At 38.6% G+C, this 27226-nt stretch overlaps 1 protein-coding gene across 6 annotated transcripts; it reads left to right on the top strand.

Annotated features, from left to right (window-relative positions):
* Nucleotides 1–440: 440 nt before the first annotated feature.
* On the top strand, nt 441–27180 carry MARCHF7 (membrane associated ring-CH-type finger 7). 6 transcript variants are annotated; one of them, XM_040605036.1, is made up of 11 exons: nt 810–923; nt 6431–6587; nt 11199–11357; nt 13487–13658; nt 15268–15435; nt 17988–18785; nt 18954–19107; nt 19360–19529; nt 20736–20845; nt 22260–22373; nt 26075–27180. In XM_040605036.1, the coding sequence occupies exons 2-11, from the start codon at nt 6441–6443 to the stop codon at nt 26324–26326; spliced, it is 2244 nt and encodes a 747-aa protein (XP_040460970.1). In that variant the 5' UTR covers nt 810–923; nt 6431–6440; the 3' UTR covers nt 26327–27180. The 6 variants fall into 6 exon arrangements, with proteins under 6 accessions (XP_040460974.1, XP_040460970.1, XP_040460971.1 ...); XM_040605037.1 differs by adding an exon at nt 24213–24261 and having other exon boundaries at nt 17988–19107; XM_040605035.1 differs by having other exon boundaries at nt 13487–13526; nt 17988–19107.
* Nucleotides 27181–27226: the final 46 nt, after the last annotated feature.

Below are 27226 nucleotides of genomic sequence, written 5' to 3'. Positions count from 1 at the left end.
TGAGATCTCTGCCACATTCTGTAGCGGGCAGGGACACTGCAAACCATCGTTTATTTAGGATTGACACAGATTTGCGAGGACTTGGCATTTTCAGTCCTCATTTTGTAAATCATGCAAAATCTTCTCAAGTAAAAACGTCTGCCAACGTCTATTTATCTCAAGACGACAAAACTGAGGTCTGAACACAATTAAAATGAACGGCATTGCCACAGCTGGCAGCTGAGGCTTTCTCGGGTGTCCCCACCCCACCACGGCCCTCAGGGGACTGACATCAGATGCGGGCTACGTGTGGCGGCGGCTGAGAAGTACCTAGCACAGGAAGAAAGCTCAAACCTCTGCTTGCAGTTTTAAGGCTGAACGTTGAATTTTCAAATGGAATCAGACTGTGGTTTTTGGGCTGTTTCCTCATAAAATGAAGAGAAATTCTGTCTTTAACATGAGTATTTTTCGGATTATCTCCATATTGCAGAGTGCCGTATTTGCAGTCGTTGCATCACCTCACAGCTGAGGAGAGCAGTGCTAAACGCACCTTGGGTCTCCCCCTAGCACCACCCGCTCCGTGCACGGCCCGGCAGCGCCCGCTCACCGAGCTCCCGCCGCCCGGCTCGGCCGCCCAGGCCAGGCGACATAACGCGACAGGACACAGCGTGACACAGCGTGACACGGAGCCGCCCTGCACCACGCGGCGCGCCCCCACGCCCGCGCCCCCGCCACCAGGCCGCTCCCCCGCAGCTCTCGCGGGAGCTGGGCATGGGCGGGGCGCGGGTGGTGATCGACAGTCGTGCAGTCTCGGCGCTGTCGCCATTGTGTTGCAGGGAGAGGCCGCTGGCTCGGCGTGGCAGCCTGTGGGCCAGGCCCGACTCGGCCCTTCCGGTGAATCCTCAGCTCCCGAATGCCTGCATCGTGAGGGCTGTGCCGTGAGGGTGAGTACGGGGGCTGGCGCTGCAGGGGGGGGGGAAGGTGGTCCCACACAGTCCAGCTTGCGCCTGTGTGTGGGCCGGTGCCGGTGGCTCCGCGCCAGGGCAGGGGGGGAACCATTTTGTCTCGGGGCTGGCGCCTGGCTCCCCTGCCCTTCTCTGTGCGAAGTGCCTCTGACGGCCGCGGGCCTTCGCCGGAAACGGAGCGGTGTGGCACTCTGCCCCTCCGTACCTTTCCTTCCCCTGAGGAGCTACTGCCTGGCGGGGTCGGGGCAGAGCGGTCGGCGCTGCCCTTCAGCCTGGTGCAAGCCCCGGTTCGGCGTTGGCTTGGAGGGCGGGCGCCGAGCGAGTGCGGCCCAGAGCTCCTGGCCGGCGCCGGGGCCTGGGTCTGGGCCTTGCTGGCTGGGTCGCTCCCTTCAGGCCTGGGGAGGAGAGTGTGGCGCCCTCCAGCGGCGCTGCGGAGCACATGTGGTCTGGGGCCGGCTGGCTCCGGTCTAGGGGAGCAGCCCAGCGTCATGGCAGAAGCTGCTGCGGCATAGGCAGGCGAATGGCATTTGTAAATATTTTTTTTGCTCATGGGGCTCCTGAGAGGCTGTTTGATTTTTTGTCCGTCTTCCTTGATTGAAGGTTGAGAAAATAACGCGAACGAAGAATTGCGCAGACAGACAGAATTGTCCCTGAACTCTATCTTGTTTGTAATCAAAACATCATTGTGAGTAAACACAGAGGAAGGCACGTGATCACAGGTTGCTTGGGAGAAAGTCTCATGAGCAGTTGTACATGCAAAAACCTGTAGACGTAAAAGCTCAAGTCTTAGGTAGGCCTAAGTGTCACCGCATAGTTCCAAGGTAGAAAACTGTAATTTAGGAGCTGGGAGTGAAGCATGTGCTGCTTTGTTGTGATTGAGGTTACAAGAATGCTTTAAGCTGATAGTAGAATGCATGGAAGCTAGTAAAGGTTTCTCTTACTGGTAGACATGACTACCTCATGTTGCCCTTCATTTTTCAGTAGAGGAGGTCAAGGCAAAAGAGGGGAGGAGTGAGAGGTTTTAATTTGAAATACTTGCTTTTTTACCTTTTGAGATAACACTGCTTTCCTGCAAAGACTTCTTGGATCTTTTATCTCTTGTAATCTCTATTTGTGGCTATGTAAGTTCTGGTTGATCTTTTTATAATGTAGTTGGAGGGGTGACAGATCATGAAGGGCAGGACATTTGAGCTGTGTACTCAAAATAGGCTGTTCAGCTCCACCTCCCGTTGTAAGTTGGTCATCTGTTTCCCAGGTGCAACTTCAAATTTAAAGTTTGATTTCAGAACTTGGTTTCTTACCAAGTCTTGAGAGGCATCACATGTATCCCATATTCCAGGAGACACAAAAGTAGTTTCCAGTTTTTTCCATGAGATCTTGATTGCTAAGTTGCATAACACGGCATGAACTGATGAAATATGTGACTTTGATGAGATGCTTCTCACTCTGATGTTCCTTCTCATTTCTCTGTTGTTGGATACCAGTGTGAGTAGTGTCAAAATGATGGAGAAGCCAGAAGTGTGTTTTGCCAGGGTAGTGTGTTGAGGTTGCTCAATGAAGGGCACAGCAGTGGTGTCGTGTTTGAGTAAGATGTTCCTTTCCTTTGTGGCAACAACAGGCTTTTAAATCACTTCAGGCTGCAACACAACTTAAATGTTGGATTTTTTTTTATATTTGTTCCTCAAGTAATAGCATCACTATCCTCTGTGTAAATTGAGGTGGCTAGGTTGCCATTATCAAGTCATTGGAGCATGTTGATTACCACTTGTGATTTGTTGAATACCTGTGTGGGTAAACAAAATGTTCCAGGTTTTAATCTTGAGTGTCTGAGCTCATTCAAAAAAACCCTTAAGATACTGGTACTGTAAAAGGGTGCTGTTCTCATTCTGAAATGCCCTATAAAACCATGATATTCCCCTTGCAGACAAATATTATTGTGGCTTTGATAATATATTATTTATTGTGAGACTGCTGTCTTGTGCTGTCCTATGTTCTGTGATAGCTTAGCATGTTCACCTTAACCACCTCATTGTATTACCATGATAAGCATAAGCCTTTTATGTGTATTGTGTGTATTGATTGTCAACTATGAAGACAGTTCCTTCTCAAGCTTTCAAGATACAGTGCTTAAAATGGTTTTCAAAGAACTCTGGACAAAAAAAACCCCAAACAACAAACCCCAAACCCAACCAAAATATAACAACCCAGAACACTTCTTACTAGTGTTGGTTAGGTTACAAAAGTTGAGATGCCTAGTATCTAGTTCTATCTAATATTTTCAAGTCATGGCTCAGTTGTCTTCAGTTGCAGATACATGCTTCCATGATTTTTGCTATTCAGATTCAAAGTAAATTTGGATGCCCAGAAATTGAAGAGCTCTTGGAGAGTGTTTTAAAAAACCTGATTAATCTGAATGACATGCTTTATGTTGCTGAATCTTTATTGAAAGGCGAAGATAAAACCTCGGGGAGAGGTTCTTTGCCTAGACCACAAAGCCTTTTGTTTTTCAGTACCTTTCCACCTCTGCATCAAACAAGGCAAGGTTCCTCTTGTTAAATGCCTGTCTTACGCAACTGTGATTCATCTGTATAGCATATCCTTCTCATTTGCTGGCCAGGACTGCAGAAAAAATGTACAGTGGTATTAGAGAAGTTAATCATAATGTGTATACATAAACTGACATATTGAATTTTGGATTTTCTGATGTTCTGCCTTTATCTTGTTTTAACATGTTATTTGTGTATAGTTTCTGCAAGATTTCTTTACTTAAAATATATAGACAGCATCATTCTGACGTTCAACTTGAAATCACAGCCTGTGCTAATTTACAAGATTAAGTTGATTAGCAACATTGTCCTCTTGGGGTTACCACTGGAGGAGAAAATTAGTTTTGTGTGTTTTTTCGTATTTGTAGAAGCAATCTGCTAATCTTGGACTCCGTTTCAGCTTCTAGAGATAGTTGGCGCTGGTGTTCACAGTCTTCCACCCTGTGCTTTCCTATCTGAATGCTCTTATTTTGCCTGTTCTGTGGATGTGCATAAGCAATTTTATTATTATTAAGCGATCTCTAAATTAGTCTTGAAGTCCTTATAACTTCTTATGTCTCTTTCCCCTGCTCATCTGGATGTTAATTACTACCGATAGGAGCTTCCATTTCTTATTCTAAAACCTTTGCATATTCTACATATGTCTGTGTTTGACTTCAGTCTATGTTACTTAACTCATTTGGTTCCATACCTGTCTGAAGCAAAGTGATCCAGAGGCAGAATGATCCATAATGAAAGCAATAATGTTGGCACTCTTTTGTCAAGTACTTAATAGTACAGAATTGGATCTATTATTCTATGTATCTGTCCTGTATATTTTGTATTGGCGTAGAAGTTAGATAAACAGTGCTTTGGATGTCAGACCTCATCAAGACCTACAGCTGTCCTGTCCAGCATATGGCCTAGTCTATATTACTGTGACAATTTAGCTTCATGCGTGGCAGCTTAGAAGTACTAGACTTGCAGTGCATGTTATGGCAGATTACATCTTAAATTAACCATCATTACACTGTCTTATCTAATGTCACAAATAAAAAAAATATTATTTTTACATTTTATTGCACAAATAGTCCACTTGAAGTGGCATAGCTTAGATTATTAGATTTGATCATACTGAGTTTCTTTTAAGCTTCCACAGTTGACAGTGTTCTTCTGTACTTTGGAACACTGCTTAGAGCATTCTGACTGATACAGCTGTATTTACAACTTTGAGAATTGCACCCAATTGCTCAATATTTACTTAGGAGTTTAAATGTGATCTGGGAAATTTAATGAATTAATGATTTCGGGTTCCTAATGCACAGTTAGGAACATGAGAATTTCAAGATTCCTGAGCTGATCTTGTTTAACTGGTGATGTCTCTGGCAAAAGTGAATGGGTTGCTAATGTCCGAAGCATGGTCTAGAAGCTGATGGGCTTCTCCATAATACAACCTCATAGCTTTTTTGTACATGAATGTAAATTTCACTTAAATCTGATACACATTATGTGGTTTTGTTCCAAATAATAAAAAAAAGTTTAAAAAAAAAAGAAGTCTTACTTGCAAGATGAAACATCTAGGCTACTTTGTGACCTGTGTTGTAAAGCTAGCAGCTGAACATGCAGCCGAACAGTGGTTAAAAAAATCTTCCATTAAGAAAAGTAACCTCAGCTGTGCAGCTCTTTGGGCAGTGGAGTTGTACAAACTAGCTTTTACTAGGTAGAATATGTAATGCAGCATGACTTTCAGCTAAGATCAAAGTCCCGAGTATGTGAACTCGAAACCACAGCCAGACATGAGGTACATTAGGATTGATGGAGCAGCTTTTCACAGGCTGTTACTGATGAGCATGGCTGAGGTGGGAAAAAAACAAGTGCTTTATTGATTGATGATTTTTTATTTCTGATAGAGCTTATTCCCATTCTCAGGAGGTTATACCAGAATTAAAAGTGGTTAAATGAAAGATTGTACCACTTCTTCTAATCAACTTGTACCATTAGAGTTCTCGGCCATCTGTTCTAGAGTGTTAGCTGTCATGCTACTTTTCCTGCACCATACCACTGAGGATACTGCAGTTCTCTTAAATTTAAGTGCTATCTTTTGTGGTCTGGTATTGTCTATACCATCCTGAGGAGGAGGAATCTGGCAGTGTTAGCAAACCAGTCAGCTAGCTCTCTGAGGTTTTTGAGTGACATTAATTCAAGATAACCCTTCCTGGAGTTGTATAATGGCTCAAATTGGAAGGAACCTTAAAGATCATCTGATGACAGGAATGACTACAGGGTCAATTCTCATGCAGAAAAGGCATGAACATTTATTTTGAAATGCCTAGAAATACCAGTAGAGTGAATAAACCCTCAGCGACTGTAAGGTAAATGTATATGCCTGTGAGACACCATGTGCTCTTTTGTATACATTAGTATTAATGGGAGTTGTCTTTGGAGAAGTTAAATATTTCTTTGAGGCTGGTAGTCTGCAAATGTGTGTTTTTCACAGGAGGGTGAAATTTCGTAGTTTTGACCCTGAAGAATAAGTCTGTGTGTAGTAGTTTCTGCAAGTGTTGAAATGCAGTTCATTAACAAAAAAGTAACATAGGAATTTAGGAAATCTGAGGGCTCTTTTCCTGGCTCATTTTGTGTTAATATTAGTGCTGCAGAGTTCTTAGGGGAGTCCCACTTGTAATATAATAGCAAGAATATATTGTAACATAATAAGAATAGCAAAAGGGGCTATGTTGCTTGTTTTCTAACACGGAATGCGAGGAAATGTAAAGAAGAGGTTGCAAAAACTAGGATAGGAAATTGTTTCCCCATCTTACTGATGCACAGTCAGACCATAGTGCTGTGATAAATTTGTATCTTGTGAGTCATATTTATGATGCACTCAGAATGACTTGTGCATGTTTTGCATGTAGGTCCCTGCTTCTAAAAAAAATAAATAATCAGTGTGTCCTTATACAGGATACAAAGAATGGAGTCAAAACCCTCAAGAATTCCTCGAAGGATATCTGTTCAGGCCTCCAGCTCTTCACTAGGATCTAGGACGTTGACTGGGAACAGTTTAGCTGGTGCATATAGTGCAAGAGAATCTTCATGGAGATTAGAATCGGGATACCAGGTAATGTGTTTTGTCTGTTTCTGTAAAGTATAAATTAATTTGTCTGGTTTTCACCAAGAAAAACCCTAACACCCAGACACAGCACACACCCCACCCACCCCCCCAAAAAAAAGGGGGGGGGGGGGGGATAAAAGGAAAAGTCCCACTGAGGACCTTGCATTTGTGGAAAAACTCCAAAGATTAATTCTAAAGTACAAGGGTTTAATAACCAGGCCAATTACAGTATTCTGAAGTGTGAACTGGTAGTTCTAGGTTTGCCATCTTTACCTGCTTTCGTTTGTAGCTGCACCTTTAAAAAGCAGCTGTTCGATGAATGAAGGGCATCCTGACACTTAAGGGTCTGTTTTGGCACTAGTCACTGCAGTCCTAAACCTGGGTAAATGGGGTTTTCAGTTGAGGGGAGGTGAGGATTTTGTTTGAATTTTGATACGTGTAGCGCATTACACTTCATGTGTAGATGATGCAAAAAGTACAGGAAAATGTTGCAGCTGTAAGAGTGACAGTAGGCTGTAATGTTCTGCAGCATCTAGGTTTTTTGTGAAGGTAAGAAGAGGACCCGTAGGCTTACATCATACTTCCTGTCAGTACATTAATACAGCTAGGCTTTGTGTGTAGTAGACAGGGTTGGGGTGTAGGCATTTGCTGCTTTACACGCAGTATTTTACACTAACCAAATTGCTTTTGTGGGGGAAGGGAGCCATGCTAAAGAATAAGACTTCACACTCTGCAGGTACTTTCACTTTGAAAAGAGTATTGCAGGAAGCAGAGATTAAACTACTTCAGCAGTTATTTTGAGCACTTGGAAGCAACAGGTGATTCTTTGGCTCAATTCTCTTACTACTTTGTTTCTGCTCCTTCAGCAGTTCTTACCTCAATTTTGGGCCTGCAAATGTAAGCCCATCCCAGTCTTTGAAATTGCAGAAATGTAACTCCATGGTTAAATATTCATAGTTTTTTGATAAAATGGTTATGAGTTTGGTCCCTGCTGACAAGCTATCTGGGACACTGTGTTATATAATGCCTTTTCTAGAAACAGTTTTACAAGTAATAGAGCATTAATTATTTTTAGCACAATTACATGTATATGTGTTTTGCCGTATCTAGCACACATGTTGTTAGTATGTAGGCTACAGGGAGCATGTAAGGGTCGTCTTCAGTCATTTTTGCTTTTTGGATTCCTGCACATTTTTCACTGGCTGGCTGCTCAGCAAAACCAAATTGGAGTCTTACTTTTTTTTTTTTTTTAGGGGTTTATGGACCCACACAGAACAAGAGAGTTATGTACTTTACATTATTTCATTTATTACATGAACTGCAGGGTGTTTACTGCATATTGTCTTTTATTATATGAAGTGCAATGTAATCACTGCACTGTGTATTATCTTTTGACTATCTGCTGTTGAACGAGGTGCTTCTAGTCTGAGGACTGATCTTTATAATGCTTTCCAGTTAAAACAGAGGGGAAAATAATTGTGTAGAAGATTTATGTTGTATCCCTTCTTTGCACTCCCAGTTCATAGAAGAAGGTAGTCTGAGAGCTTGTTACACAAGACTAGTGCTTAGTGATAAAGGTTTAGGGAAGCTTCCTCTCTTTACTAACCTTTGGTACTTAAAGAGGTAGTAGGAGCAAATTCCATTACTACCTACAGGATAAGATTACAAGTTGGTGGAGCAAGAAGAAACATAGTCTAAACAAGATTAAGTTCAGTCATATAGGAATGAAATGGGCAGGGCTTTTTGCTTTGTTAATGCATGCAGAAGCCTACCATATTAAGAGCTGCTTCAGTTCCAAATAATTTAAAAGATTTGTCATTTAGAAAAAGAAATTCATGACTTATCAGTAATACTTTGGATATATAGAGGAAAGAGAACTTTGAGACTTGGCTTTTTAATATAAAGCCATTTATGCAGCTGGAGACCATACTTGATTATAGCTTCACTCAAAAACTTTCAGGGGCAGAACCATCAAACTTTAAATATGTGGTTGTGGCTAGGGCTAACAGCAACAAGGCAGGTTTCTATCATGTGGGTTTGCTCTACTTCCCTTTCTCTTTTTTTTTTTTTTTTTTTTCATATAGGCATGAATTCTTGTATAGTGTACACTTGAGATCAGTCTTGGTAGTAGTCGGGGCTCATCTGAGGAGGCATAACAAGCAGGGTAATTCTTAACTAATCTGATATATGTGGCGTAGCGTTGTTTCTAGGTGACTTAGAATATAAAAATCAGTGTGATGGTATGAAGAAAAAAATTCCTATGGTTTATGATACAACGTCATTAACCATTTTGTGAGAAATTAAGTGGAAGTTGGTTTTCGTTTTCTTTGTTTTAATGGAGTGATAGGGCCAAGTGTGTATATGTATAAATATGCATATAAAATAGACTTATATAAATATCATAAATACATGTAAAATTACACATATGTAAATAACAACATATAAAATTGTTTTGCATGTTTTCCTGATTACATTTTTCTGCTACTGAAAATAGATGTCAGAAATAGAATATCTAGTGTAATGCTTTAATTGTTAAGATCTGGCAAGGGATGGGACATACTCTTTAAGTTTGTTTTGTTTCAGATACATCAATTAGATTGAGCTTTCCTGATGTCATGCCTGATTGTCTACTTTCTCTTAAAGTCATTTTTTTCATACCCAGTAGGTTGCTTTGGTCTTGGGACATTTCTTAAAAAAATGAGCACAGAGCAGAGATGCCACAGCTACCAAAAGCAGCTTTGGCATTAGAACCATACATGGTGTAGTTCCATGAACGGGCTTTTAGTGCTGTGCTAGTGTGAGTGTGTTGTTCTTGGATTAAGATCTTTACTGTGGTGATCCAGACACTTAAAATAACTCAGATCTTCAGAATCTAACAGCTGGAGAAAAAAGAAAAGTAAATATTTCAAGATCAGTTAAGTCTGCAGGTATGGCTCATATTAAGAACATTTTAAGAGAGCTTTACTTTTTGTCTTTAAAATTATGTAGTCTAGTGCCTATGGGCAGACTATCCAGTATGAAATAATGCAGAAGCCTGAGGAATCCTACTGAGACTTTGAAATATGAGAAAACTTACTGACTGATACTTTATTTTGAGGTTTAATTTTGCTTGTGAGAATGATAATTGAGTGTGAATATTTCTTTAGCTTTTAAAATCTTAATACTACAAATTTTAAGAAGTGGTGACAGAAGCTACTGTAGTTGTATTAATAGTTCACAGGAAGCAGGTGGACAGATAATCACTTAGAAACTGCTTAAGTGTAATAAAATTGTTAGATTTCTGTTTCTATGAATTTTACTAATTTAAATGATTATTCTGTGGAGCAATTTAAACTGCAATGCATCTCCTTAATTATAATCTATTCATTGAAATTCAGTGAAACTAAAAGTATAGAACCTCATCCCTTAGATTGTCTTAAAGATAAGATAGATTTGTATGTTAGACAGTTCCCAGTTTTATTGTTAGAAACTTGCCTGTGTAGCCAAGGTAAAGATTAGGGCTTCTAAATATCTTGGAAGAGAAAACACAAAAAGAACAGTTAGTGTCACTGCCCTGCAGACATCAGACTTCAAATAATTTGAGCATTTTGTTCTGAGGTAATGCAGCAAACATTTATTTGCAGGACTGTTCTGCCAAACAGTCTTAGCTTGTTGTGCATATCAAACTGTGGATTCAGTATCTTTGCACTGTGTCTGAAATTAGTTACTGAAACTGTTTATTTTGTAAGCCCAAAGTGGTTTTGTACCCGGTGCAGTTTACTGGTTTATGATGGTCTTCAATGTTAGTAATTTAGGAGACAAAAAAGTTTCAGTTTTGTAGTGAAAGATGGAAATTATTTTTCGCTGATTGCATGAAATATAATTGGAATAATAATGACTAATTTGCAAGCCTTCCCTACCAATAGGACTATGATGGATTATTAGAGTAGACGGCAGAGAAATAAAAAACTTAAGCGATGATAAAGGAAAGTGTTTAAGAATTGTAGAAGATAACTGTAATTTCAGTAGTGTGGTATTTTTTTAGAAATAACTTGATGACGTAGTTTACATTTGTTGTCCCATATATTTTACTAGGACAGATCATGCTCCTTTTGTAAAAATAATTATTTTAGTAGGCCCAAAATGTGACTTTTCTTCTTCCCCATGTCTTTGCACCTGTTCTTTCATGTATTAAAACTGATGACCAGGACAAGACAGATGGCTTGCTTTAGTGGCCAAAAAGGCACTTTTGCTGCGATGGAGATTCTTTTTCTACCTGTGTGGGGTTTTTTACTTAACACTTGAAAGTGAGGTCTGTAGTTCTGCCCCGCTGCTGGAGTAGCTCAGTTGGGGTAATGCCTCAAAAGCCTTTACTTCAACTTCTTACTGTTCACAGTCAAATGACAGGATGGATAAAGGAGCTGATAATTGCTAGAAAGTAGTTTAAAAAGATCTTTCCTTTTGCCAGTGGTTCTTTCATAAACCTGTTTCATTTCTTCTTGGGTATCCCTTGAGGTTTCTCCTGAAAGATTTCCAGATTTGGTAGTGCCTCCACTTCCCTGTATTTTCAATATTCAGATCAGATACCGAGTTCATTTTGAGTTACAAGATGCATATGATAAGCATGTTGTTCTTCAGGAATCCAATGTATTGAATAGTTCCAGTAGAGACTGGGGAATTGGAGAAACAGACACCCATGAAACTCCTTGGAAGCTTACAACGTCCTCTCCAACTCGCTACTCAGGGACACTTGATCATCCACGTTCTGGAAGATTTTGGGGAAGCAGAAGCAGATTGGTGAGAACTGTTCATGTGTAATACTTTTTAAAAAATGGCAACAACAACAACAAAAAATGCAAGGTTTTACCTTAGTCTTCCTAATCTGCAAAGCTGCTAGCAGGGGCTCACTGTAATGTTTCTAGGTAAGTAGGTGTTACTAAGTCAAGATGGACAGAAAGCAAGAAGGTTGCAGTGTTAAGAAATTAGATGATGAAAATAAAAATGTGTATTTTTTACTAATTGTTAAGAAATAAAGTGAGAGTGGTGCTGCAAATACCGATTTACAAAGAAAAAATCAGAGGGTGATTAGAATCTCATATGTGTTGTAGTCCTACAGATGGCAAAATTAATGTTGTTTGTACTCTGCTTCTTGCATCAGGTTTCTAGGTGGTGTGGTTTTTGGATGCTGCCAGCTTTGTGAGTTAACACAAAGTTCATGGGTTTGGACACCTGCTTTAGAAAATTAAACTGTGGAGGAGTAGTTCATAGTCTGACTGTATTTACTTGCATGCTGCTTACAGCGTACTGTGAAAGAAAATGGAGCTTTAACTGTCACCTGACTGAGATCCAAGGCTCAAGCCTCAGCAGCTTAACTGGGCTCCAGAATGTGCCTTCGTAACTTCAAAAATTAAGTAGTTTGCTGCTTTGCCATGCTTATGCACTGTAGAATAAACCACTTTCAATTGCAGTAGAAATATTAAGATGAGAAAAGCAGAGAACTGTGAGGATGCTTGGTGGGAAGATACTGAACAAGTGAAAATTCTGCTCACTTTAAAACGGAAAGATGTTTGGGTCCTTAAGAGTGCTTTCACCTTAAATAGATATTTGTTTTCTTAGTGTGATTTAAAGGTGACGACACTTTGAGATAAGTGGGAGGGAGAGAGGAACTGTTGTGGAGTTGCTGGCCTTCAGGGGAAGTAGTGGGAGATGTCTCTACATGTAGTTGAAATGGAAATAGAGTCTGTGGTTCAATTGGCCTGCATATCTAGTCAAGTTGGTGCTGTAGAGTTTTCAAAATGGTATATTTTTTTCCCATTAAGGTTAATTTTTCTCTTAGATTAGGTTCTAATGCAAGTGAACATTGCAGAAGACACTGTTGAATCTTCTACTTACCAAATATCAAATGATTAAAACATAAATTATATTTTAAACAGATTATTCATGAGGGAATTTGACCTGGTTTTGTACTTGGTTTGTGATGTTAGTTTCTGTGATTCCCCATCTGTCTTTCATGATGGCATAAGATAAATACTTAAATCCTCCATAGTTCTAAAGACTAAAACGTTGTGGCATAAGCTTAGTAGAAAACATAACAAAATAAAAAGAAAACACAACTAGAACATCCACTGTAATTTGGTTGATCCTTAAAGGATCTTGGTTGTAGGTGCTTTCTGGAGCACAGACAGCTTAATTGAGCTTTTTGATTGAGCTGAAGTTTTTAATACCAAAAATAAACCAAAACTATTTCAAATAGAAAATTATTGCCTTGGCAGCAAGTATCCAGACTAACAACTTTACAGGCTATCCCAACTTTTAAAATTTTTATTTTTTTTTTTTTTAGTACTAGTTTCTGAAAAATGCTTTATTTCAGTGCTGTACACTGCAAAAATCATTTTGTACCCATTCTTTATTCTGAACGGATTCAGTTGCACTTGAACTTAATGTAATCAAAGTGTATCTAGTCTAAACAGTTTGCTAGAAGCCAGAGCTGACTCCTTAGCCAAGTGTATTTTAGGTTGGTGAAAAGTAAGCTGAATTAGTTAAACTGTTAAATAAATTAATGAAGGTGATGAGTATTGGCCATTTCTGGACAGCAAAATTATGTTTCCTTGGAGATCTGTAAAGCTATATTTGATCATGTTTGTAGCATCTTGCAAGTCAGGAATATCTTTTTCCTCTGTAAGCCACATCTATAAAGGAAGAATAATGCTGATTGTAATAGAAACTGGCTTTTGCTGGTAGGACTGCATTGAGTAAATCTGGAAATACTGGTCAAGCATAGATCCTACATTATTTTTAAATAGAAAGGCTTTGCATCTTAAAGTTGTTCTTTACTATTTTTCTGAGTCTGTAACATTTGTGCACTTTTGTTAGTGTAACTATATCTAAAATACTGTGTAATTTTTTTTTTTTTAATGTTATTTCAGTCTACATCTTCTTCCGCTCATTTTGCATCTGGGTGTTACGGTGAGTCTGAGAGAACTCAGGGAGCATATTCAAGACTGCATAGCCAGCAGCGAGATAGTGATTCAAAGAGACCTAAGCTATCTTGTACATCTACCTCTTCTGTGAGAAGTAATGGCTTGACTGCCTTTTCAGGTGAGAGGTTGATTACTGGAGCTGAGTTACATGAAAATTTTCTGAGTAGCAAGATCAGGTTTTATCAAGTTTTAAAAGACTTTATTTGAAGTGTTACACTTTTATTATTTTTAAAAACCTATGCCTTACAGAAGAGTGTGTTCACAGTGATAGCGGTATCCAAAGTACTGAGAATGCTGTTAACATGGTCTTTTGAGAACCCAGTTGTGCTTATGTCATTTCAAAATTATTACCTGTACTTATTCCGTTTGCTGTAAAGATGAACTTTGTGGCTCAAATATGTCTTAATTGGTTAAGATTTCAAAGAAAGAATGAGTGCAGCTGCTCTTACTTTGTGAGTCAAATTGTGTTGGTAAACTGATGTGTGCCAGGGGCAGCAGAAAGGAAATCTTTACCTTGCTTAGCACTGTGTTCCAAGAAGCATAGTGTCATGGTTGGTTCAAGCACTGTTGTTAGGGGTCAGGGAAGAAAAAGTTATTTTTTAGCAGGGCCTAAACTCACTTCTATAGGCCAGGCAAAAAGAAACTTTCTATGCTACGAGCACTTTCAACAAAAACTGAGATTTTCATTAAAGCTGTAAATAAGTGTATGGTATTGGATAGACATAAGTTAAGCAGTATGCTAACAAAAGCCTAAATGTTAGGAAATAACAGTCAGAAACTTACACTGAAAATATTTCTAGAACAGTATTTTGAAACAGACAAATAGATCCATTCAGGTTACCCTTGTGAGTATGGATCGGTGTTCTTTTTATATCCCCTTTTGGAACCATGCAGCCATCCAAATAAAAGCTAAAAAATTCTTGCTCAAAACACAATATTGTTGATGCTTTCTTACTCTTTGCTAAGAAAATGACTGCCATTAACATTTGTCATTATAGTGTAGGACTATTTGTCTTTCCATTTGTAGATTGGTTGGTCGTCACACTGCTGACCATTGAATGCTTAAATTTGGATTTACAAGTTAGCAGTAAAAAAATCAAAGTAGATTTTTCAGAACCTTTGAAGAACACTATTTTGAAACAACAGTTTTGTTCACAGCTGAAGTGTGTACAGTTCCCTATTTAGTTGTTGTTGCTGTTAACAAAAAACAAGATCCCTTTTTAAACTGACATGTTTTACTCTGCAATATGAGCAAGAATAGTATTACTCATTGTTCTTAAAGTTGTGTCTAAGCTGCATTTATACCTTTCTGGAAAGTGTATTCTAGGAGCATTTAAGAAGCATCAATAGAATGGCAGCATTTACGAAGTCTTAAGCTGCTGTGTTGCCATATTGTGAAGCCTATTTAATAACTAGCTACCATTAGAAAGCAAGATGCTATTTCTCTTCCTTCTCCTATCTTGTATGAGTGTTAATGGGTCTGACTCTTCACAAAAGTATTATTACTTTTTTCCAGTTCAGCTTTCAGAACTCATTCAAGTGCCAGAGTCAGCAGAGTGCTACTTACTATTGGCTTTATGTTGGCAGCTGGCCACCTGATCAGCTTAGTGGTATTGTTAAACTCACCCTTGATATGGGTGTAACCAGAATGCATGCTTAAGCACCAGTTTTAATTTTTTTTTTTAATTATTACAAAACCAGGGGATTTACTTACTTTTTCTTTACAGATTCCTCTTGGAGGTACAGTAGGATTCCTAGATCTTCATCAGTGATGCTTGGCTCCCTTGGAACTGAGCTAGTGAGAGAGCGAAGAGAATTAGAAAGAAGAACAGATCTCTCCGTTAATAACCTGGTGGATCACAGCTACAGAAGCAGTGACTTTTCATCTTCAACATGTATGTATTGTACAGCTGAAAGCTTGTAAACCCATAGCTTTCATGTCTGTTAGTTTCTTTGCATGTTCTTTTAATATTTTCTTGAAAACACAAAGCCAAAAGTTCTATTTAATTTTAAGGTATCCTTTTAAATGAAGTCCGTTGGCCACTTTCATGCACTAGCTAAACCGTCAAAGGATATATGACTGGTCTAGCTTGTGGATGCATTCAGTTGTAAGAAAATGGCATCGGTGTTTGCCACTGTAACTGTGTGAATAGGCAGTAAGTGTCGTCTTGTTCATCTTCAGATCTCTTTGTACTTAGGTGTAGGAAAAGAAATAATGTTATTTGATTGTGGAAAGGGTTTTCACAGAGGGGCCTGTATCATATTCTCTCTTTCCATTTGGGTTCACAATTACAGAAGATAAGCAGAAAAGATAAAAACTAGTTGCAGATTTCATCCTGAAGCTTTACCTCACCAGGAGAGTATATTTTAATGTTATCATGGTCTGTGTGGACAGTTGGAGTTTATCTGGTAGAACCGAATGGGAGAAATGGATGGGTGGACAACCCTGCTTTGTACTGTCTGTGCTGCATTTCTAGCAGTAGTGTCACTGTTGAGTTCTCTAAAAAGACCTATGTTCCCTGCTGTGTAATCAAAACCATATGGCAGATGCTTCTTTAGTTAGTCTGCCAGATGCATAAACCTCAACTTCAACAGTAGATGGTGGTTGCCATGCAGAACCGTTGGGGGGGGGCGGAACAACAAAACCACCCACAAAAAAAACCACCAAAACTACAGACACTGAAAGCTTCAATTCTAGAATGCGTAGAGAAAGGTTCTGCCTCCTAAATTAATTTGCCTATGCTTGTTAAGTAGTTAAAATATTGAAGAAGTTTCCCTTCTTATGAGGTTAGCAGGCTCCAGCAGCTTCCTCCTTCCCTCTCTATTCCGCCACTCCCCCCACATCTAGCCATTTGAAGGAAGGAGACTAGCTCATGTTAGCCTCCTCAGCTGCTTTGTGTAGTGTTAACTACAGCTGGGTGATTTTAGTGTGTTGAGGTACTTACATGGTATTTACAGGAAATATGCTTATAAGAATCATAGAATGGTTTGGGTTGGAAGGGACCCTTTAAGGTCATCTAGTCTGACCCACCCTGCAGTGAGCAGGGACATCTTCAACTAGATCAAGTTGCTTTAGAGCCCTATCCAACTCGACCTTGAATGTTTCCAGGGATGGGGCATCTACCCACCTCTCAGGGCAACCTGTTCCAGTGTTTCACCATCCTCATCGTAAAAAAATTTCTTCCTTATATCTAGCCTGAATCTACTCTCTTTTGGTTTAGAACCATTATGCTTTGCCCTGTTGCTGCAGGCCCTGTTTAAAAAGTCTGTTCCCATCTTTCTTATAAGCCCCCTTTATATATTGAAAGGCCCCAATAAGGTCCCCCCAGAGCCTTGTCTTCTCCAGGCTGAACAACCCCAACTCTCTCAGCCTTTCCTTATAGAAGAGGTGTTCCATCCCTCTTATGACTGTTGTAGCCTCCTCTGGACCTGCTCCAACAGGTCTGCATCTGTCTTGTACAGAGGATTCCAGAGCTGGATGCAGTACTACTGGTGGAGTCTCATGAGTGGATAGACGGGGGGAATCACTTCCCTTGACCTGCAGGCCACTGGGAAGCACTGGGTGATCAAATGTACAATTAATAAGCAGGAGAGGACACAACAATGTGGTAATAGTTACCTAACTGACTATAAGTACTCGAGGTGGAGAGCAGGTGGGAGTACTAATCCAGAATGATTGAGCCTGGTGGTGTTTAAACCAGCTGTGTAGCTGAACATGTGAACTAACTTAGTTCTTGCATTACTTTGATAAAAACAATAGCTAGATAAGCTTTTTGGGCTGGAGTAGTGGAATTACTGTATTTCTAGGATTTTTTTAATTTTTGAGTTCTTGGTTTAAAACATTGTATTAGTAAATACTTTTAATTTAGATAATGCTCAATTTCTGTAATCCAGAGTCAATAATTTTATGCTACTTTTAAGTAGTGTTCATAACTGCAGCCTTTGATGTGCTTACAATGAGAACAGTAAGGGTAGCTTGTTCTAATAGGTGGGGAATACACTTTATCCATGCATTTGTTGCAGGTGCTCTGGCATCTGCTACGTTGCTGAAACTTTAACTTGTATTTTTCAGTCTACAGGCAAAGTGGACCTTAATAGTATTGTGTACAGTTCGCTGTTTTTAATTCAGGTGCTGTTCTTATGTAACTTCTGACAAATGGTCAGAATTTTCATATTCATGTATAAGAGAGAGAGTCATACCTTAATAATCTGAAGATCCCAGATGGATTTACCAGACTGAAACCAGCCTAGGTTTCAGCTTAACTTTAGAATTCTGGTAAGTAAATTTAAATTTAATACTGCTCTGGAATCTTGTCAGGTTTGAAAAAAATTTGAGTAGGATCACAAAATCTTGAATTTCTGCATTTACACAGTAGAGTTATCCATCTGGATTGTAACAATTGGAGGACATCTTGTGATGGTATTTTCCTCTGCTTTTCTGTAACAGATCTTCAAGACAGGCCTGCCTCTTCGTATGCAGAGGGAGCAAGACCAAAAGAGAACTCATTAAGCGCTTTGAGGCTGAATGCATCCATGAACCGCCAGTTGCCTTCTGATCATCGGCCATCTTTTTTCAACAGAGACTCTAACATGAGCTCTTCAAGATCCAGCTATTCTTCAAGACAAAGGAGAAATGAATTGGAGTCTCCCCAGAGGAGCATGCAGCCAGCATTTTCTCTTGCTGCCATGAGAGATGAAACTCCTTCTTCAAGTGGTTCTGAAAGGGTTTTATCTTCTCAGAGGTCATTGAATGAGCCTACAGCTGACAGCGAAGGGAGGCGCACAACCAGACAGCTGCTATCTCGTTTAGCATCTAGTATGTCATCTACATTTTTCTCTCGAAGGTCTAGCCAAGATTCATTGCATACAAGACCATTAGGCTCTGAAGAGTCAACGGTCCCAAGAGTTCAAGCTTCTACTCTGTCAAGCAGTAATGGAGCTGCAACTCCGTTGTCCGAAGTTCCAGGACTTCAGACATCTGAAGCTTCTCAGGGATTTAGTTTTCTTAGGCGAAGATGGGGTTTATCAGGAGTTTCACAGAATCATAATTCAGATTCAGATGGAGAAAGTTACAGGCCAGACTCTGAAAGTAGGAGCACAGGATCCTGGTTATCATCATCTCTGAGGAACAGATGCACACCTCTCTTTTCCAGACGAAGAAGAGAAGGAAGAGATGAATCCTCAAGGATCTCTACCTCTGATACAACTGCTAGATCACAACATGTCTTCAGAAGAAGAGAGTCAGGTGAGGAGACCTCTCTTGAAGCTTCAGATAGCCCTCCTCGGGCTTCTGTTAGCAGACCACCAACACCTGCAGTATCTGGTATTCCTGCAGCTACTGCCTCCCCACCACATTCAGCCCACAGTAGGAGAAGTTCTGGAACTCTGCCTGGTTCTCTCTTTCGCTTTGCAGTGCCTCCAACATTAGGAAGCAGTCTGTCTGACAATCTTATGATAACTGTAGATATTATTCCCTCTGGCTGGAATCAGTCTGATGGACAGGAAAGTGGCAAGTCTAAAATACCACCTTCAAGAGATCCAGAAAGGCTCCAGAAAATTAAAGAGAGGTAAATTAGTATGTTCTTTTGAGAGAAAATTCACCTGACTTAACATGAGTTTTCTGTAACTGTGATGTTAAAAGGAAGCTTTCCTTCTAAGAAGGTGGCAACTGAGTCTTGTCGCCTGTGTTCTCACTTTTGTCTTTAGAAAAACTTGTTTTAATCCTTGTAGGTGTTAGAACAGTTTAGTGAACAGAATTGTCATTATAAAAAGTCTTACATTAAATATGTCACAGCACTTGTTGATGTTTCTTCCTGCAGCCTGCTTTTAGAAGATTCTGAAGATGAAGAGGGTGACTTATGCAGAATCTGTCAGATGTCCTCTGCAAGTTCTGACAACCTTCTAATAGAGCCATGCAAATGCACTGGCAGTCTGCAGTATGTTCACCAGGAGTGCATGAAAAAGTGGCTGCAGTCCAAGATTAATTCAGGTAAAACAGACTCTGGACCAAGGTAGATTTCCAGTTAAATTGGGAGGCTTAATATTAAGGGTAGTCCTCCTGGTTAAAATTATTTGAAAAATGAGCAGCTGGGGACAAAGAGCAGTGTGGCACTTCCAGACTTGTGTGTCTGTGCAGTTTCTCATGTGATTAGTTCCAAGAACTGTATTTGTCATTTAAAGGATCATGTTTCTGGGTTTGTATACTAAGACGTTAGAAAAAATACAATATTGCAGAAGTGTAGCTTTAGAACTACTTACCACTTTTCTCCACCCTTCCTCATGTATGTGGTTCTAGTTGTTAAGACTTTTGTAGACGTGCTTGTAGCAGAGTGATAGGGATTTGAAAATCCAAGTGTTTTTCTACTGTAACTGTACTTGAATCTTTTTTTTTTAAGATACTAACTCCTGTTCAAGTCAGTTAAAACTACTTATTCAAAACAGTGCTTCAGACTGCGTATAGATTTTTTTTGAAGAATACTTCAGAAATTGCACACTGTACCAATGTTTTTGTAATAAATTGATTGACCAATTTATAACTTATCTATAGTATTTTTAAGACTCAAAAACAGGTGGCTTGGTAGCAGACAGGAAAACAGTGAATACTTTTTATCAAAGGAAGGTGCTAGCACCTGTTTACTTTTTTTACTTACTATCAGAGGACCCACATCAGAGTAGGGATGTATTAGAAGCCTCAGCCTGTCAGAGAAATTAATTTGCAGTATTTAACTACAGAAGATGTAAATCTACCACAAACTTGCTTTGTTCATATTGTTGCTTATTAGAGCAGTTTGTTTTAAACCTGGTACTTTAAAGCAAAGCGTTACTCTGACAATAACTTTTAAGCTATTCCAGTATATTTATTACTTCTTTTGTGTATATTTGGATTACACTGTAGCATTCAAACAGCCCAAGCAGCGATTTTATGTCAGGCTTTCAGTAGGAGACCTCTGGTGTCCAGAATGAACATGAGGCAAAATATGTGGCGTTGGATAGAGAATAAACATTCTGTAGCATTTAAGTTCTGACAGTAGCAGATAGTTACTACATTTGTTTTAGAGGTTTTATTTTCTTCTAACCTTGCTCTGCAAAATAAACTCAAATATTAAGTTACAGTTTGTAATGCTTGTGTACTTGTTTCCTATGTTGTTGATTGTTGGAACTTGACATTGACTTTCCCCCTGTTCCTCCCCACCAGGTTCTTCTTTGGAAGCAGTAACAACTTGTGAACTGTGCAAAGAGAAGTTGCACCTGAATCTGGAAGACTTTGATATTCATGAACTCTATAGGGCACATGCGAATGAACAAGTTAGTATATTTTGCATAATTTGGTAAGTGTTGTTTTAGTGCTGGGAGGGTGCTCTTCTTTAGAGAAGGGAAATGCATCTCCTTTTCAGAAGGACTGATATGCACATAAAGGAATGTCAACATGGAACAGATTTTTCTCCTCAGTGTTCAGAGAAATTCTGTCTTCCTCCTGTGCTTCCCATAGCTGAGCTTTCAGTAAGTGTAATCTCTTACCCTTTTCTTAGGTGCAGATCTGTCATCTAGCTTTGCAGTCCAGTGTCTCTTGATACATAGGTGCAGTGCGAATACTAGTATGATGAGATTGGATGTCACATTAAGTCATGAATTGTCTTTGCTTTTAGCCATCTTTTAACACGCTAAAGCAGTTGGTTTAAACATACCATTTAAAAATTCTTCTGTTTCATCATGAGAGTGGTAGAAACTAACCTCTTTTCTAAGAACTTCCTGCTGCTCCCTGAAGTCCTTTCCTAAATCAAAAATAAATGCATGCCCACTAGTATTACTCTCACTACGTAAAAAAATTATCCTAGAACTACTGGATTGTGTAGTGTTTAAAACTGAATAAATAACAAAAATCTGGTGTTATTTTAGTGAACTTTATTCAGAAGGTTTTCCTTATTCTCTGGGTTGTGTTCTGTGGATATAGAAAGACAATGAAATTTGCCCGCCTCAGAAATTGAAAGAAAACAGAAAATTACACCAGTTTTGGGGCCAAACGTCAGCTTCTAATTCTCTTACTATTTAGAGTAAGCTCTTACCCTAGTACTGTAGTTCTGTCACTTAGGCTAGACTCTAAAAACTCTTTCTTGAGAGTGCCATCATCTTCTGTTTTAGCACAACTGGTTGTTCGTTTACTGTCACTGTACTTAGATAGAAATAAGAACTTTGAAACTTTCTTCCTAAGGAATTGAGACTAAATGATCAGATCAGCAGTAGCATTCTGAAAGTTTTTATCTTAGGAGGGAAAATAATTTCTCAAAATACTTAAAACATCACAGAGTTCTTTAGAGTATTTCCCTTTATTTTGGCTTTCTGTAAAGTGTTGTGACCACTGAAGAGAAACCAGCAAAATTTGTTGGTTTTATTTTCTCCAGTGGTATAATACTCTGATTCTTAGATTCCTTCCCATGAACCAATAGTGCTGACTGAAATTTTATTTGTAGAGCTTTAGTTGTCTTCAAGGATAACATGTTAGATATGGGATCTAACATGGATGTGGATGGGAAGAACCAGAAGTATAAGTAGCTTTTTGGAATTCCAATTTTTTTAATACTACATTTCACTAATTCTCTTGGAACAACTAGAGATCAAATTTGTAATGTTTCCAGTAAAATTCAATTATTATTCTACTTTTTGAATCGTATATGCAGATGCATCACTGACATTCTGAATGTTTCTTTTCATCTCCTTTAAGGCAGACTATGAATTTATCAGCTCTGGTCTCTACCTTGTAGTGTTGTTACACTTATGTGAGCAGCGCTTTTCTGATATGCTAGGAACTGCAAGTGAGGCCAGCACACGTGTCAGAGTAAGTACGCAGTGACTTTATGACAGGAATTGCTTGTACAGAGAACTTGGAACTAGATAGTTACCTGGAGTGACCTAGGAGCTAGATACCCAAAAAGCATGCTTATTTAACAAATTTAGGTTTGAAATGATCAGGGTTTGTCAGTGCAGTAACACCATGCATTTGAAGCTGAAGGTACTACTTCATTGCAGTTCCTTTGTTGTAAAATCATTTTTGTCAAGGTTGTTGGTAATTCATTGCTTTGCATGTATTGTCATGATTGTTGAGAATTTATGCAGAACTGGAAGGTTAACCTCCCTGTGTACAAAAGATGCAGTTGAGAATGTTGGACTGTCTTATTTGATTAATTTTTCTTATTATGCCAGTTTACATCTCAAAGGTCTATACCTTGCAGTGCTTTTCTGCTGGATTGTGCCTAAATATGTACTTGAATATTACTTTCTGCAGCTGACTAGCTATATTATGATTTTCTGGCATTAGTCAGAACTCTTTATTAGTGGTTTTCAGCTGGATTCTTGTTACTTAAGTGGCTTGGCTTAGAAATGCAGTAAGTACACATTTTACCATTAAGAGATCATAATGCAAAGTTATTTCTGCATAGTGACTCATTCAGAAATCCTGTATTCTTACACATTTATTTGATACTAGGTAATGAATCAGTGTTCTTCATCAACTGAGCTCCTGAAAAGCTGATGACTTTTTTTTTTTTTAATGACATAGAATTGACAATATTTAACTTGTCCAACACTTTCTGGAATGGTTGCTAGCAGGTACTCTGCCTTTGGGGTAGAGGCAGGACTGTGCTCTAATTTCTTACTGTATTAGAACAGTGGTCCTCTTCTTTTTTCTTTTTTTTTTTTTTTTTTTGTTACCCATCTAATGTAGTGCACGATCCACAAATGAAATGTCCGATTTTCTCTGCTACAAGTGTAGAAACATAAAAGACATATGATCTAATAGTAGCCAGCATCCAATGCAGGTTCTTAGCTTGAGTGTATTGCGGAAATACTGTCTTTTTACTTTTTTCATCAGAGGTGGCATTACACAATTGTGTGACGCTGCATTTTAAACCAGGGAGAGCACCGATGCGTATTTCATACCCAGCATACAACTGACATATGGATACCATAGCGTTATATTCTTGTTTTATTTGCTGTGTCTTAACATCTGGACTATCACTGAAAGAGTGATGTCGCTTGTCACTGACAAAAAAGCACTTGGCTGAGACTTTCAGAATTGTCTAAGGAACTTGTATTCTTAGGGATTTTGGCTTTGGATTTTGATACTATGTACTTCTAAGATTAAACTGCCACCAATGCCTAATAGTAATCCTGCTCTTGAACTTTATAGTTAAAATCTTAAGTGTGTTTATGCATTTTTCATTAACCTCGTTCAGTCAGAGGGCTCTGTTTTGCCATATTAATGGTGAAGTAAATGAAATGGATGCAACTAGTGAAGCCCTTACAGATCGTGGTTTTCTGCATTACAATTTCTAGGAAAAATTTTCATATAACAGGCACTTGTTCATGTGTGGTACTTTTGAAAATGATGTTTTACAGACTGTAGAACATGAAGATGATGCCAGTAACCACTACCATAAACATTTGACATAGAGTGAAAGCTGAAATAACTGTGCAGTAGCAATTTGAAATCTAGTGTGTGGGGATTTATATTAAATTTTGCATTGATTTTTGTAAGTTGGGCTAATGGGTTAGGATAACCAACCTCTGGGGTGAAGCTTTGGGATGGAAAAAGTGAAGAAAACTTTGCTAACTTGTTGCAAATCTCTGCAGATAACTTTGCAACTTTTAAACTACTTTCTCTCTGCCTTGTTTCTAGTTTATTAACCTTGCAAGAACTCTTCAGGCACATATGGAAGATATTGAAAGTAGGTGCTTCCCCTCTTCTCCCATTAGATCAACTCAGAAGTTAAATTTAAGTACAATCCTCCTTGCCAAGATTCATAATACTGAGCTTAATTACTGAAAATCTGACTTTACCCAGCAGTGGTTTTTCCATTATCAGTAGGATTATTCTGAGAGGGAACTGGTTTTAATTCTCCATGATTAATTTCCCAACAGCATAGAGTTGTTTAGACTACAGAAGTGTTTTCTGCAAGTGACAGCAAGATTCCTTACTAGATACAGTCTGGTTATCGTAATTCAGGTAGTATATTGTTACAGGATTGATGGTGACCAACCATCAGGTTATAGCCTTTTACATGAGTCCTAGTAGAAAAGAAACATTTAAAGTTGAATTTCACTGCACTTAAGTTACCATACTTACCTTGCCATTTCCTCTTTTCCCCTTGCTTTTTTTGCGCTCTTCTCCCCTTTCTTTTTTCTATCCACGCACAGCTTTTGGTTGTGTGTATTCCTTGATAAGACCTATCCACTTCAGGAATTAAATTTAACAGTCGCCAGTTTTGACAAAGGACTAGCCTACTTTTCACCTAATGGCTTCTTCAGTATACTTAAATTCAAAACTATGTCCTGACTTCTAATAAAGGTATTCTGAATCTAATAGGCAGTGGAAGGGTAGTGGATCTACCTTTTTGTTTTTCCTAGTGTGCATGTGAATGTCAACATTCACAGTTCATATATGAATTTTCAGTGCATAGGATGTATTTAGAGTATGATAGGGAATGTTGTATGTGTGTGGAAGTCTTAGTTCAAGGAGCAGGTGATTATTTCTGCGTTCAGAACAGACAAAGGTGTACTTGAGTTCAGAACTTACTCCTAAGTTATGTGCGTCCTTACTAGAGTAAAAATTAATGAGTGCCATTTTACACAGTAATTTGATCTGTATTTGATTCAGGCTTTACCTAACCTGCAGGTGAGGAATACAGAGTTTTATGTTTGTTATTGGTGCTACTTTAGTTACATTTCTCTTTTAAGATCTGGGGAAGTGAGGAGATAGGCATTGCTTCTTTCTGTGTTCAGAGATGGGACAAGTTACTCAAGTGTAAATACTTTCTTGCCTGCAGAGTTTGCTTAAGTGGACAATTACATTCCTGTTTTGGACAAGCAGCACTTTACAAGCCTATTGTAGATGTGTGTGCTGACTTTTTCTTTAATCATAGTTGACCAGTATGTATTTGTCTTTTAATTCAGCTTGCAACAACAAAATCCTATGCATATGTGGGCTTTATGTTCATTTTGCATATGCTGAAAGAATGGGGGTGGAGAGGAGCTGCTTCCAAGTAGGCCTGACATAATTGCATTAAGCAACATACATATATATGAAAAATGTTTATAAGAGTCCGTTTGTTTAGACTGCAGAACCTTTCTAAATATTTTAGTATCCAGATTGTTCACTTTGTGAGTAATTTCTTTTCCTTGTGTTGGGTGCTGCTGTCATGGATTGAATATGTTCTCCTCTGAGTGCTGTTGGAATTAGCCACTGTAAACACTACATAAAAGTTGAATCTCTGGCGTAATTAAGTTTTTCTTCCATCTATTTTGAGGAAGAACAGCAGGAGGACACTGCATTTTGTAATGTTGAGTTTTGATTTGAAAATGCTGTATTTTTCTGACATAAGGTGCATTTAAATATTAAGCTATGTAATTACACAAGGTTTGGGCGGGTGTTCAATCTGCTATTTAATTTTATAATATTACCTTTATTTACACTATTCATCTTAGTGTTCTAAGTTCACAAACCTTTGTAAAGGCTTCTAATTATACTATGTTGTTCAATAGCTTCCGAGGATGATTCTGAAGACTGATGCTGGTAGAACCTTCATACTGCAAGAGATAACTAGAATTGCTGCAGAAATGCTGAACTGGCAAGAACAACGTCAACATGCATTTGTTTTTTTCCTCTCCTTAGTAAAAAGTGCATTGAATATTACTGTAGTTTTTGAAGTATTGTTGAATTCAAAATCAGCTGCTCGGCAGTGGGACTCAGTGGACTTGCAAACTACTCAGCATGTGCAAGGATTAGATAAATAAAAAGCAACTTCCCTTTTTAAATAATGAGGATGATGTGCTTTGGTTTGGAAGACAGCAGATTTTGAATATTTAAGAAAGCTATATCTCTCTTTATGTTTCCTTCCTACTGTAGTCAGATTTCTGGTTTTGTCTATCAAGTTTTTCTCCTCTACTGGCACTAAGTGGTTATAGTGAGTTTCAGGGTGAGGGTGGGCAGGGAGGGTGGGGATGTCCATGTACTTAATTAGGTTTTGTTTGGGTTTTTTAAATGCCTCTGTTGCCACATTATATAATAACTGATTGCTTCCAGTGTTAATGAATGAACAGGAGGATGAGCAAGATACCGTTGAGATTGGGTTTTGGTTTATTTGAAGATTATTATTTAACTCAAAAAGCAATAAGAACTTGCAGTGGTCTTCTAATACTTAGTGATGGCTTTTTTTATGTACTGGTTTGGAAATTGGAGATTATATTTGATATTATGTGGCTATTCCGTTATGGAATATTGCAGGTGTAAACTCTTGCATTTCAGCATTCCTGGCAGATATGCAACTTGATAAAGACCTAAGGTTGTTCAGTTTAATCAGACTTTTTTAGATCCCACCTTCACTGTTCAAAGCACTGGTTATCAATGTGTTTTCTAGTGTTGTCACTTCTTTATAAATAAAGACAATAGAGGTATGCATCTTTACTGGTATTGTCCATTTTATTTAAACATGGATATCTACCAGCACTTACACTTGAAAATTTAGAAGGCTATAGTCTGTGGTATATCTTTACTAATGTTTGTAAATTCTTATGCAGATATTTAAGATTGTATCTGACCATTGAAATACTTTATATGAACAGTGGTACAATAAATTGTCATACATGTACTGGAATTGTATTTCCTATAAATATTTGTTAGTTTTAATTACTATA

The sequence above is a fragment of the Falco naumanni genome, chromosome 8, assembly GCF_017639655.2.
Source record: "Falco naumanni isolate bFalNau1 chromosome 8, bFalNau1.pat, whole genome shotgun sequence".
In the NCBI taxonomy this organism is placed as follows: domain Eukaryota; kingdom Metazoa; phylum Chordata; class Aves; order Falconiformes; family Falconidae; genus Falco; species Falco naumanni.
The sequence above is the reverse complement of the archived record's forward strand: the minus strand, read 5'-3'. Positions and strand labels throughout refer to the sequence as shown.

Excerpts from the sequence above, each read along its gene's own strand:
- MARCHF7 (XM_040605034.1), top strand. The coding sequence starts at position 6,441 with ATGGAGTCAAAACCCTCAAGAATTCCTCGAAGGATATCTGTTCAGGCC. Across the intron at positions 19,108-19,359 it reads CTCCAGAAAATTAAAGAGAG|CCTGCTTTTAGAAGATTCTG; the intron begins GTAAATTAGTAT and ends TTCTTCCTGCAG. Across the intron at positions 20,846-22,259 it reads GGGCACATGCGAATGAACAA|GCAGACTATGAATTTATCAG; the intron begins GTTAGTATATTT and ends ATCTCCTTTAAG.